Source organism: Palaemon carinicauda, chromosome 37, assembly GCF_036898095.1.
Source record: "Palaemon carinicauda isolate YSFRI2023 chromosome 37, ASM3689809v2, whole genome shotgun sequence".
Taxonomy (NCBI): Eukaryota; Metazoa; Arthropoda; class Malacostraca; order Decapoda; family Palaemonidae; genus Palaemon; species Palaemon carinicauda.
In genome coordinates, this window is record NC_090761.1 from 29,193,432 (window position 1) to 29,205,940 (window position 12,509).

The 12,509-nt window shown below is 44.5% G+C and overlaps 1 protein-coding gene across 1 annotated transcript in view; it reads right to left on the reverse strand.

Annotated features, from left to right (window-relative positions):
* The window catches only part of mIF2 (mitochondrial translation initiation factor 2), a 168,436-nt gene that overhangs the window by 117,160 nt on the left and 38,767 nt on the right, over window positions 1-12,509 (reverse strand). The window contains exon 5 of the mRNA XM_068360953.1: window positions 8,736-8,896. Within this exon, the coding sequence (XP_068217054.1) occupies window positions 8,736-8,896 (161 nt within the window). The remainder of the gene's footprint in view (window positions 1-8,735; window positions 8,897-12,509) is intronic.

Genomic DNA, 12,509 nt, shown 5'->3' on the forward strand with positions numbered 1-12,509 from the left:
TCTTGGTCAGCGAGGTTGCAAAGAGATCTATGGTTGGTTGACCCCAAGTGGCCCAAAGTCTCTTGCACACATCCTTGTGGAGGGTCCATTCGGTTGGAATTACTTGCCCTTTCCGACTGAGACAATCTGCTATGACGTTCAAGTCGCCTTGGATGAACCTCGTTACTAGGGAGATGTCTTGACCTTTTGACCAGATGAGCAGGTCCCTTGCGATCTCGTACGTCAGTGAGTGGGTACCTCCTTGTTTGGAGATGTACGCCAAGGCCGTGGTGTTGTCCGAGTTTACTTCCACCACTTTGCCTCGAAGGAGATACTCGAAGCTTTTCAAGGCCAGATGAACTGCCAACAGCTCCTTGCAGTTGATATGCATGCTCCTCTGACTCGAGTTCCACAGACCTGAGCATTCCCGACCGTCCAGTGTCGCGCCCCAGCCCAAGTCCGATGCGTCCGAGAAGAGAACGTGGTGGGGAGTCTGAACAGCCAGGGGAAGACCCTCTCTTAGGTTGATATTGTCCTTCCACCAAGTCAGACAAGACTTTATCTTTCCGGAAATCGGGATCGAGACCGCTTCTAGCGTCTTGTCCTTTTTCCAGTGAAAAGCCAGATGGTATTGAAGAGGACGGAGGTGTAGTCTTCCTAGTGATACAAACTGTTCCAGGGATGTGACTGAGCAGCGTTCCTTCTTCAGCATCTTCTGGATGGATAGCAGGGCTTGATCTATTCTGGGGGCTGATCGTCTTGTTGTTCAGCAACGTCCTCATCAGATAGTTCCTCATCCGAAAACTGATGAGGAAACGGCAACGGAGTGGGCAACGTCTGGCTCGCTGAGTCCGGTCGCACTGGTGCATGCATGACGGAGCCGGACGCAACGTCGTGGAACTGCTGCACAGTCTGTGAACTGTCAACAACCATGGGTGCGCGAGGACGCACAGCGTCCACCCGAGACTGTCTAGACCGTCTGGGTTGTGCAGTCAACACCATACCGGGTTGCGGAGGTTGACGCACCGCGTCAAAACAAGTCACCTCTGATGGTTGTTGAACGTCCTGAACGTCAACAACCACCTCCGAGCGTCGCTTAACGTCAACGTGCGGCTGGCAACCCACACTGGGTCGCATCGGTGGAGGAACCACCTCAACTGGTAGACGCGAGAAGGTTACCTCAGCGTCAACAGGGCGCACAACCGACCGCTTGGAAGGTTGTTGGCCAGAAGGTTCAGCAGCAACCTTCTCCGCATTAAAGTCCTCCATCAAGGACGCAAGCTTGGACTGCATGTCTTGCAGCAAAGCCCATTTAGGGTCTACGGGAGCAGGTGCGGCAACAGACGGGGTTAGCGACTGAGGCGGTACCGCTTTCCATCCCTGAAAGCCTTGTTTATGCATGATATAATGTACAGCAAAACTTCAAAGGCTCGTAAGCCAGTTTAAAAGAAGGGAAAGCAAAGGCTGTATCCCCCAAACTCCTCCTGGTGATAAACCAGTCGCCTAGCAAACGTAAAGCTCTCTAGGAGAGCGAGAGAGCACTAGCTTATAAACAACGGCTTCGAAGTAGCTAGGCCTAGTGTAAGCTCTGACGTTTAAGCGAACGAGGAGCAGCAGTTACAAAAAGATCCGGACAAAGATCCTTAAAAATCAGCATGATTTAATTAAAGTCCATAGAGGGCTAAGCAGCTTTAGGCTCCTCTCCGTCTGACAGAGTCCTCAAGGGAATATCAGTAGGAGGGGAACAGCAACTTCCTCATCTAAAGGAACCTTGTCCGATAATAGCTGAGTCTCAAGCAAGGGAGAGACCTACCGTGGTGGCAATGCTTTACAAGCAGAGTCCACACGCACTGGTGCATTAGTAGCGGACCAGGACGCAACGTCATGTAACTGCTTGACAGTCTGTGAACTGTCAACAACAACAGGTGCGAGAGACCAGGACGCAATGTCATGTAACTGCTTGACAGTCTGTGAACTGTCAACAACAACAGGTGCGTGAGGACGCACAGCGTCCACTCGAGACTGCTTTGACTGCCTAGAATGAGCAGTCAAAACAACTCTAGAATGCGGAGGTTGACGCACAGCGTTAAAACAAGTCAACTCCGATTGTTAGCGAACGTCCTGAACGTCAACAGGAGCATCAGCAAGTGGCCTAACGTCCAAATGTGGCTGAAAATCCACACGAGACCGCATCGAGTGTGGTTCTAAACAACCTGATTGACGTGACTTAGCTACGCCAACGTCAACAGGAAGCACAAAGGAACGTTAGGTTGGCTGACAGCCAGGATCTCGATGAGATAAACGGCTAGGCTCAACGGACTAATCGGCAGAATAGTCTTCCATAAGGGAGGCAAGCATATTCTGCATGTCTTGCCGTAAAACCCATTTAGGATCAACGGAAATGGTTGCGGTAAGAAAAGAGGGTAACGTCTGTGACCGCAACACTTTGCCAACAAAAAAGACTCTCGGAGTCTGTGTTACGCTTTTGTTAGGCGGCGAGCAGTTTTCCGATGACTGCATAGGGTCAGAGCTGTCCTAATGGCTGCAACCAGGACGCTGGACCTGTCCTGAAAGGACTGACTTTCGCTTAAGGGCCTCGAAACCTTGTTTCAGGTTTCTTGTGCGAAAAGGCTTCGGATGACGAGGAGAAAATTGTCTCTCTCGCCTTATGGTAGGGGAGATCTTGGTAAGATACACCCGATACCATAGAGGGAAACGTCTGTTCGCTGATCAAGGCCTTCGAACCCATAAGTCGTTCGACATTACTTCTCCCCTGGGCTTGGGAGCTTGCAAGAGGTCCCGGACTAGGTGAACGACAGGCACGAACAGACGAACCCTCGGACGCAACACTGTAACACTTTGCGCAATATCACTTTATCACTACGATTTTCTGTTTTGCACTTATTTCACTGAAATCGAAACTTTTACTGATTTCTACCTGAAGCACGCAATTCTACCCTAATCAAAAGGTAGTAAATGCAAAATCAGTCGTATAATGCAAGCACATTAATACCAGCAAAAAAACAGTAAACATCTTTTAAGATAAAAAAAAAAATCGGTGGTTGGGGAAGAGAAGAAACACTAGTTCATTCAAAACTACGTTTACAATCTCTCACCGTACATTGCCTGGGGACGAGAATAAAACTAAAAACGTTTTATCCTTTCTCCCCGTACAGAGACTAGGGACGAGAGTAACTCGAGAACAACGTTACCCGCTTGAACGGAACGTTTTCTCTCCTCTCTCTCCCTCCGTCTCTATCTCTCTCTCTCTTTCTCTCTTGATTTCGCACCTAAGAGAAGAGCCCAATTACATTTCGTCAAAAAAACATGTTATTTGACCAAAGGAAAAAACTGAAAAGTTTTTCAATTAAAAAGTTCCTTTAAAATAGAATTTAAAACATTTAAGCTTTGAAAGAAGAATGAACAAAACGTCAGAATCGATTTACTCTTTCTGCAAAGTGAAACCGTGATACTCCTCTCTCTATCGTAACGATAGAGCGCAAACTGCGTAGCATAAATAAACTAAACGTTAGTTCATCTTTGAAAACAGTACGAAGACTATTCAAAGAAATTCTTTCATAAAATATTTATTAAAAATATTCATTTAAAAAGTTTTAAATCATTAGCTCTTTAAAAGCTATTTACGATTGAAAGGGCTCAACGTTGTTTAACTTCGGTTTCCAAGTTAGGACCGCCTACTCTCAGGAAAGGTCGCATATAAACAAAACATTAAAATTTATTTTTTATGTTTATTATAAATGGAAAGTTAATCGAAGAGGCCTAATAAAGGCGGTGAGATATAAAATATATAGAGGAAAATCTATAATTAATTTATAACGTGATAAGATAATTACTAAAAGCCTAAACACACTTCCGTCTAAGGGAAGGGTCGGCCATTTAAAAGTCAAAGAAAGTCCATACTCTCTTTGTCACCAAAAATTAAATCTATCCAAAACGAGTTCAAGATTTAAGATGAAGATATAACACCTGCACTGCGAAAGCTCAAACCAAAATGAAGTACTTCACCAAATATGTTGAGAAAACTCCAGGTTCTACAGCGAGTAAAAGTACGTCTTGTCGACACGTCGACAGAGAAGAAATTGAGTCTTTGTTTACATTGAGTATGGTATCTGGCCGACAGTTGGCGCTGATGGGCACACCCGCAACCTGTGTAGCGATCGCTGGCGAGTTTTTTGTACAGTTTTTTTGTCTGTCGAGCAACAGAGTTGCAGCTATATATTCACCGGCTAAGTTAAATATTTAAAATTGTGAATTACTATATGTAAACACTCTTAAGGTGATGTGGCAGCTAAAGCTTAAAGTTGATATAAGCCGGCAACCTTGAAATAAACTAGACTATGTTAGTTAAAAACTATACGGCAAGGGATCAAACTAAGAAAAAAATAATTGAAATGAAGGTATAAATTCCTAAAAATGGGAGAGGTGAGAAGATACAAAACATAAAAACCATGCTGTTTAAAAGGCTTGGAGCGAATGGCTTCATGCATTGTTTGAAACTGATCACACAAAAATAAAACAGCAAAAGCAATCTTAAAAAGTAATTAAACCTTTCAATTGCATTAATGCCATTACTTAACAGAATAGGAAGCCTTCTCACTCCCTGAAGCTGAGCAGGATACATATTGAGAACTTGGGAACATGACAAAATAAGGGAGCTTGAAGCAGGTTAGTGTGCAGGCATTGTCTTCAGTATTAAAAATTGGTTCTTGTCATCAGTTACCTGATGAAATTTACCATAAGAGGTGCTATGATGAGTGAAATAGAGTCTCCCTTATTCACACCAAGTGCATGCTAAAGTACAGTGAAACACCAGCCCTATAGCTGGGGAGACAGTATTTCTTTGGGATTTTTATGTCATGTTAGATCACCTATTTTAGCCTTTACAAGAAAGTCCTTGGAGATTGCACAGCATATTAACCCCAAAAATACCAATAACACCAATAAAGGTCGCTCAAGTCCATAGAGGGCTAAGCAGCTTTAGGCTCCTCTCCGTCTGACAGAGTCCTCAAGGGAATATCAGTAGGAGGGGGAACAGCAACTTCCTCATCTAAAGGAACCTTGTCCGATAATAGCTGAGTCTCAAGCAAGGGAGAGACCTACCGTGGTGGCAATGCTTTACAAGCAGAGTCCACACGCACTGGTGCATTAGTAGCGGACCAGGACGCAACGTCATGTAACTGCTTGACAGTCTGTGAACTGTCAACAACAACAGGTGCGAGAGACCAGGACGCAACGTCATGTAACTGCTTGACAGTCTGTGAACTGTCAACAACAACAGGTGCGTGAGGACGCACAGCGTCCACTCGAGACTGCTTTGACTGCCTAGAATGAGCAGTCAAAACAACTCTAGAATGCGGAGGTTGACGCACAGCGTTAAAACAAGTCAACTCCGATTGTTAGCGAACGTCCTGAACGTCAACAGGAGCATCAGCAAGTGGCCTAACGTCCAAATGTGGCTGAAAATCCACACGAGACCGCATCGAGTGTGGTTCTAAACAACCTGATTGACGTGACTTAGCTACGCCAACGTCAACAGGAAGCACAAAGGAACGTTAGGTTGGCTGACAGCCAGGATCTCGATGAGATAAACGGCTAGGCTCAACGGACTAATCGGCAGAATAGTCTTCCATAAGGGAGGCAAGCATATTCTGCATGTCTTGCCGTAAAACCCATTTAGGATCAACGGAAATGGTTGCGGTAAGAGACGAGGGTAACGTCTGTGACCGCAACACTTTGCCAACAAAAAAGACTCTCGGAGTCTGTGTTACGCTTTTGTTAGGCGGCGAGCAGTTTTCCGATGACTGCATAGGGTCAGAGCTGTCCTAATGGCTGCAACCAGGATGCTGGACCTGTCCTGAAAGGACTGACTTTCGCTTAAGGGCCTCGAAACCTTGTTTCAGGTTTCTTGTGCGAAAAGCCTTCGGATGACGAGGAGAAAATTGTCTCTCTCGCCTTATGGTAGGGGAGATCTTGGTAAGATACACCCGATACCATAGAGGGAAACGTCTGTTCGCTGATCAAGGCCTTCGAACCCATAAGTCGTTCGACATTACTTCTCCCCTGGGCTTGGGAGCTTGCAAGAGGTCCCGGACTAGGTGAACGACAGGCACGAACAGACGAACCCTCGGACGCAACACTGTAACACTTTGCGCAATATCACTTTATCACTACGATTTTCTGTTTTGCACTTATTTCACTGAAATCGAAACTTTTACTGATTTCTACCTGAAGCACGCAATTCTACCCTAATCAAAAGGTAGTAAATGCGAAATCAGTCGTATAATGCAAGCACATTAATACCAGCAAAAAAACAGTAAACATCTTTTAAGATAAAAAAAAAATCGGTGGTTGGGGAAGAGAAGAAACACTAGTTCATTCAAAACTACGTTTACAATCTCTCACCGTACATTGCCTGGGGACGAGAATAAAACTAAAAACGTTTTATCCTTTCTCCCCGTACAGAGACTAGGGACGAGAGTAACTCGAGAACAACGTTACCCGCTTGAACGGAACGTTTTCTCTCCTCTCTCTCCCTCCGTCTCTATCTCTCTCTCTCTTTCTCTCTTGATTTCGCACCTAAGAGAAGAGCCCAATTACATTTCGTCAAAAAAACATGTTATTTGACCAAAGGAAAAAACTGAAAAGTTTTTCAATTAAAAAGTTCCTTTAAAATAGAATTTAAAACATTTAAGCTTTGAAAGAAGAATGAACAAAACGTCAGAATCGATTTACTCTTTCTGCAAAGTGAAACCGTGATACTCCTCTCTCTATCGTAACGATAGAGCGCAAACTGCGTAGCATAAATAAACTAAACGTTAGTTCATCTTTGAAAACAGTACGAAGACTATTCAAAGAAATTCTTCCATAAAATATTTATTAAAAATATTCATTTAAAAAGTTTTAAATCATTAGCTCTTTAAAAGCTATTTACGATTGAAAGGGCTCAACGTTGTTTAACTTCGGTTTCCAAGTTAGGACCGCCTACTCTCAGGAAAGGTCGCATATAAACAAAACATTAAAATTTATTTTTTATGTTTATTATAAATGGAAAGTTAATCGAAGAGGCCTAATAAAGGCGGTGAGATATAAAATATATAGAGGAAAATCTATAATTAATTTATAACGTGATAAGATAATTACTAAAAGCCTAAACACACTTCCGTCTAAGGGAAGGGTCGGCCATTTAAAAGTCAAAGAAAGTCCATACTCTCTTTGTCACCAAAAATTAAATCTATCCAAAACGAGTTCAAGATTTAAGATGAAGATAAAACACCTGCACTGCGAAAGCTCAAACCAAAATGAAGTACTTCACCAAATATGTTGAGAAAACTCCAGGTTCTACAGCGAGTAAAAGTACGTCTTGTCGACACGTCGACAGAGAAGAAATTGAGTCTTTGTTTACATTGAGTATGGTATCTGGCCGACAGTTGGCGCTGATGGGCACACCCGCAACCTGTGTAGCGATCGCTGGCGAGTTTTTTGTACAGTTTTTTTGTCTGTCGAGCAACAGAGTTGCAGCTATATATTCACCGGCTAAGTTAAATATTTAAAATTGTGAATTACTATATGTAAACACTCTTAAGGTGATGTGGCAGCTAAAGCTTAAAGTTGATATAAGCCGGCAACCTTGAAATAAACTAGACTATGTTAGTTAAAAACTATACGGCAAGGGATCAAACTAAGAAAAAAATAATTGAAATGAAGGTATAAATTCCTAAAAATGGGAGAGGTGAGAAGATACAAAACATAAAAACCATGCTGTTTAAAAGGCTTGGAGCGAATGGCTTCATGCATTGTTTGAAACTGATCACACAAAAATAAAACAGCAAAAGCAATCTTAAAAAGTAATTAAACCTTTCAATTGCATTAATGCCATTACTTAACAGAATAGGAAGCCTTCTCACTCCCTGAAGCTGAGCAGGATACATATTGAGAACTTGGGAACATGACAAAATAAGGGAGCTTGAAGCAGGTTAGTGTGCAGGCATTGTCTTCAGTATTAAAAATTGGTTCTTGTCATCAGTTACCTGATGAAATTTACCATAAGAGGTGCTATGATGAGTGAAATAGAGTCTCCCTTATTCACACCAAGTGCATTCTAAAGTACAGTGAAACACCAGCCCTATAGCTGGGGAGACAGTATTTCTTTGGGATTTTTATGTCATGTTAGATCACCTATTTTAGCCTTTACAAGAAAGTCCTTGGAGATTGCACAGCATATTAACCCCAAAAATACCAATAACACCAATAAAGGTCGCTCAAGGATGGCAGAGGCAATGGACAGGACAATGTCCTAGAGACGGACCCAAGTCCCCTTCTCCATCAAGCTAAGATGAAGGAGAGCCAGGCAATGGTTGATGATGACTCAGCAGCTAGACCTATGTCTCCCAAACCAGCCATCTCTAGTTCTCAGACCATACCAAAAAACATTGAGCTTCAGGGGTCTCAAACTACCGTCCAACAGATTACTAGGAAGGGACGTTTCGAATACGATACCAGAAACCTAATCACAATTAACTTTGCAAAAATATTTCCAAATGATTACCCTCCTTATTCATATACCTGTAGTTATAAAGATTATTTCTGAAATTATGTAAATAAAATTTTTCTTAAACTAATTTAACCCCAAGACACAGACAAAACAATATTAATAATGCCCAAGCAGTACTCACACTGCTCACAAAGAATAATGAATCTACAGTAAATAATACTAACAACAATCTGATCAAACAAACCTGCAAAGGCACCGATATGTTGAGTAATGCCTCCAAACTCGGTGTCCACTACAGAGGTATGACGCAAGGCATCCAGAAGGGTAGTTTTCCCATGATCTACATGTCCCATGATCGTTACAACTGGCGGTCGACTAACCAGTTCACTTTCCAAAGGTGGAGGCCTAAAAGAAGAGATAGATAATGAAGTCTACAATTTATGAACCACAAGCAAAGAATTATAAACAAATACCATAGTATTAGACTCTCATTTGCAAAGTAAAACAGTTCTTGTTACCTGATCTATACTTTACATTTGTGAGAAAATTTATAAGTTTTCAAATAAATTTGAAAATTACGAAGATTATTTTGACTAGAGCTAGAATTGGTCGTTAAAGTTAGATAGCATAAGGTTATAAAACTAGCAAGGGTGCGGGGCTCCTCGGCCCACCCCTCTCAAGTTGGAGAACACTCACATTTGATCTTTTGCCCTAGGATTGAGAGGGGTGGTTGAGGAGGGGGAGTTGGATCAAAGAACTCAGGTTTGTATGGTTAGAAAAAATAAAAAATTTTAAGTAATTTTTATTTTTCCTAACATACTTACCGAGAACTACTTTCTTAGGAGTTACCTGTAATCTCCTCTCAACCGACCAGAGTTTTGTGTAGTATACCCTATGTCCGTTTTCTATGGAGGACTAACCCAGGAGTAATGAGAACGTTCCCCGAGGGTAGACCTGAGCTAGGTCGGCGTCAGCTTGGGTCCCGTTAGTCAGTAAGTTCCTCGGATGTTGCAAAAAGTCCCTGCAAGGGCAGAAAGGCACTCGGGGAAGGTAGGGAGGGCCATTACCCAAAAGTAGTTCTCAGTAAGTATGTTAGGAAAAATAAAAATTACTTAAAATTTTTGATTTGTTCCAACACAAATACTTACCTCGAACTACTTTCTTAGGAGACTTACACTTTAGGAGGTGGGAGTGTCTTCCTGACCTTCAGACCCAGCTAAGCGGACAACAAGTAACCTAGATATGAACTAGGTTCTAAAAAAAAAAACTGGGAAACGAACGGTAGGGTAAACTACACAAAGAGCTCACGTTAGTGTCTAAGTACTGTACTCACCCTTTAAAAATCTTCTGATGCTGAGTCCAGTGACAAAGTTGCAGAGACGTGTTCTTCATTGGTTACATATGTGTGGTTATCTCCGGTAGGGATAGGAAACGGGGATTAGGGTGAAAAGGAACAAACCTGTCTCCTGGTTTTGCTATCCACGATTGTTCCTGGGGCTTCACCGTTAAATCACTTGGAGCGCGGAGATGACTGTCCCAATGGAGAACCCGTCTAAAGACCTTCTTGAGTAATCCTTGAGATAATGGGCAGTAAAGGTCGACTGATTCGACCAGGTGCCCGCCCGAAGGATCTGACCCACTGCCATGTTCTTCTCAAAGGCTAAGGAAGTGCTTAGTCCTCTAATGTCATGGGGCTTAGGAGTACCTGGCACGACCAGTCCCTCCTCCTTATGGGCCCTGGCAATAACGTGTCTCAACCAAAAGGATATGGTATTCTTCGATACCTGCTTCTTTGTAACACTTGTGGAGACGAAAAGACTCTTGATACCCGGCCGGAGATGTGCAGTCCTCTCAAGGTACTTCCTAACGGCACGGACAGGGCATAACCTCAAATCCTCTGGATTCCCAGTCTTAGGAATGGCTGGCAGTGAGAACCCCTCGAACTTAGGATCCCAGACTGCTGGATTCTGGGTTTTTGCCACGAACGAAGGGACGAACTTGAGGGAGATTTCTCTCCACCCCTTCGAATGAGAGACGTCGTAAGACAGCCCATGGATCTCTCCTACTCTTTTCGCAGAGGCCAAGGCCAACAAAAAGACCGTCTTGAGAGTGAGATCCCTGTCTACAATATCTTTCATCGGTTCAAACGGGGGTCTACTTAACATCTTCAGAACCCTAGCCAAGTCCCACTGAGGCACCCTAACCATTTGAGGAGGGCAGGACTGTTCAAAACTCCTGATAAGTATAGAGGTGTGTCTAGAGGAGCCCAGGTCGATGCCCTTCAGAAGGAAGACTTGACCCAAGACTGCCCGTACTCCTTTTATAGCTGGGATTGACATCCCTACCTCGTCTCTGAGATATACTAGAAAGTCTGCGATATCTGGGACTGAGGCTTTGAGGGGCTTGATGTTCCTTGAAGCGCACCACTTCATAAAAGAGGCCCATTTCGCTTGGTAGACCGCTGCCGACGACCTTCTCAGGTATAGCGACATCTTCTTAGCAGTTCCTGACGAATATCCTTCCTTCCCCAGGAGGCGCTCGATAGTCTCCAGGAGTGAAGGCGTAGAGACTGTGGGTTGTCGTGGAACCTGAGAAAGTGTGGTTTTTGTAGAAGATCTGGCCTGTCGGGGAGTGGCCATGGAGGATGGCTTGCCAGGTCTTTTAGATCCGCGAACCACTCCCTCTCCGGCCACCAGGGCGCTACCAAAGTCATCCTTAAGTTTCAGGCAGCCCTTACTCTGTTGAGCACTTGCCTGATCAACGTGAAGGGGGGAAAAGCGTACACGTCTAGGTTGTCCCATTTGTGCTGAAAGGCATCCTCCAAGGCTGCCTTTGGGTCTGGGACAGGAGAACAATACACGGGGAGTTGTGCGTTCAGCCTGGTTGCAAAGAGGTCCATCACTGGGGAACCCCACCGTTGAATGATGAGCCTGGCTACTTCTGGGAGGAGGGACCACTCTGTTCCTACTATCTGACCCATCCTGCTGAGACCGTCGGCTAGGACGTTCTTCTTCCCGGGGATGAACCTTGCCAATAACACTATCTGGTTCGCCTCCGCCCAATCCAGGATCTCTAGGGCGAGATCGCACAGCTCCCTTGACTTGAGGCCTCCTTGCTTCTTTATGTACGCGACTACTGTGGCGTTGTCGCACATCAACGCCACAGTGTTTCCCCTTAGTAGTTCGATGAACTGCAGACAAGTTTTTTGGACTGCCTTCAACTCTAGGACATTGATGTGTAGGCCTTTCTCCACGTCCGTCCAGGTTCCTCTCGCCGTCTCGTTGAGGAGATGGGCTCCCAATCCCTCGTTGGAGGCGTCTGTGAATAGGAGCATCTCGGGAGGCTCGGTCGCGAAGGGCATCCCCTTGAACGTATTCAACCGGCACTGCCACCACTCCAGGGAGGGTATTGTGTTTGGTAGAACTGGGATTAATTTTTGGGGCGAATCCAGTTGGTTCCAGAAGCCCTTCAGGTTCCATTGGATGGCCCTGAGCCTGAGTCTCCCCTGGGGAACCAGTTTCTCCAATGACACCAGATGACCTATTAGCCTTTGCCAGTCCTTGGCTCTCCTGGGTTGCCCCGAAAGGAAAGGCAGAAGGATCTTTATTAGATTGCTTACCCGTTCCCCTGACAGAAAGGCCTTCACTAGTCGGGAATCCAGTGTCATCCCCAAATAGGTCATCCTGGTGGAGGGAGACAGGTTTGATTTTTCTGGGTTGATCATGATACCCAGACCCTTGCAAAATTGAAGAAGCTTTACACCTTGCTCCTTCAAAACGTCCTCTGAGGAGGAAAGAAGCAACCAGTCGTCCAGGTACCGGATGAGGCGAATGCCCCACTCGTGAGCCCACACCGAGACTGTCGTGAAGACTCTCGTGAATACCTGGGGAGCAGTTGACAACCCGAACCAGAGGGTCTTGAATTGCAGGATCTGGGTACCCCATTTCACTCGGAGAAACTTTCGGCTTGAGGGGTGGACCGGGATTTGGAAGTATGCGTCCTTGAGGTCTATGGTCAT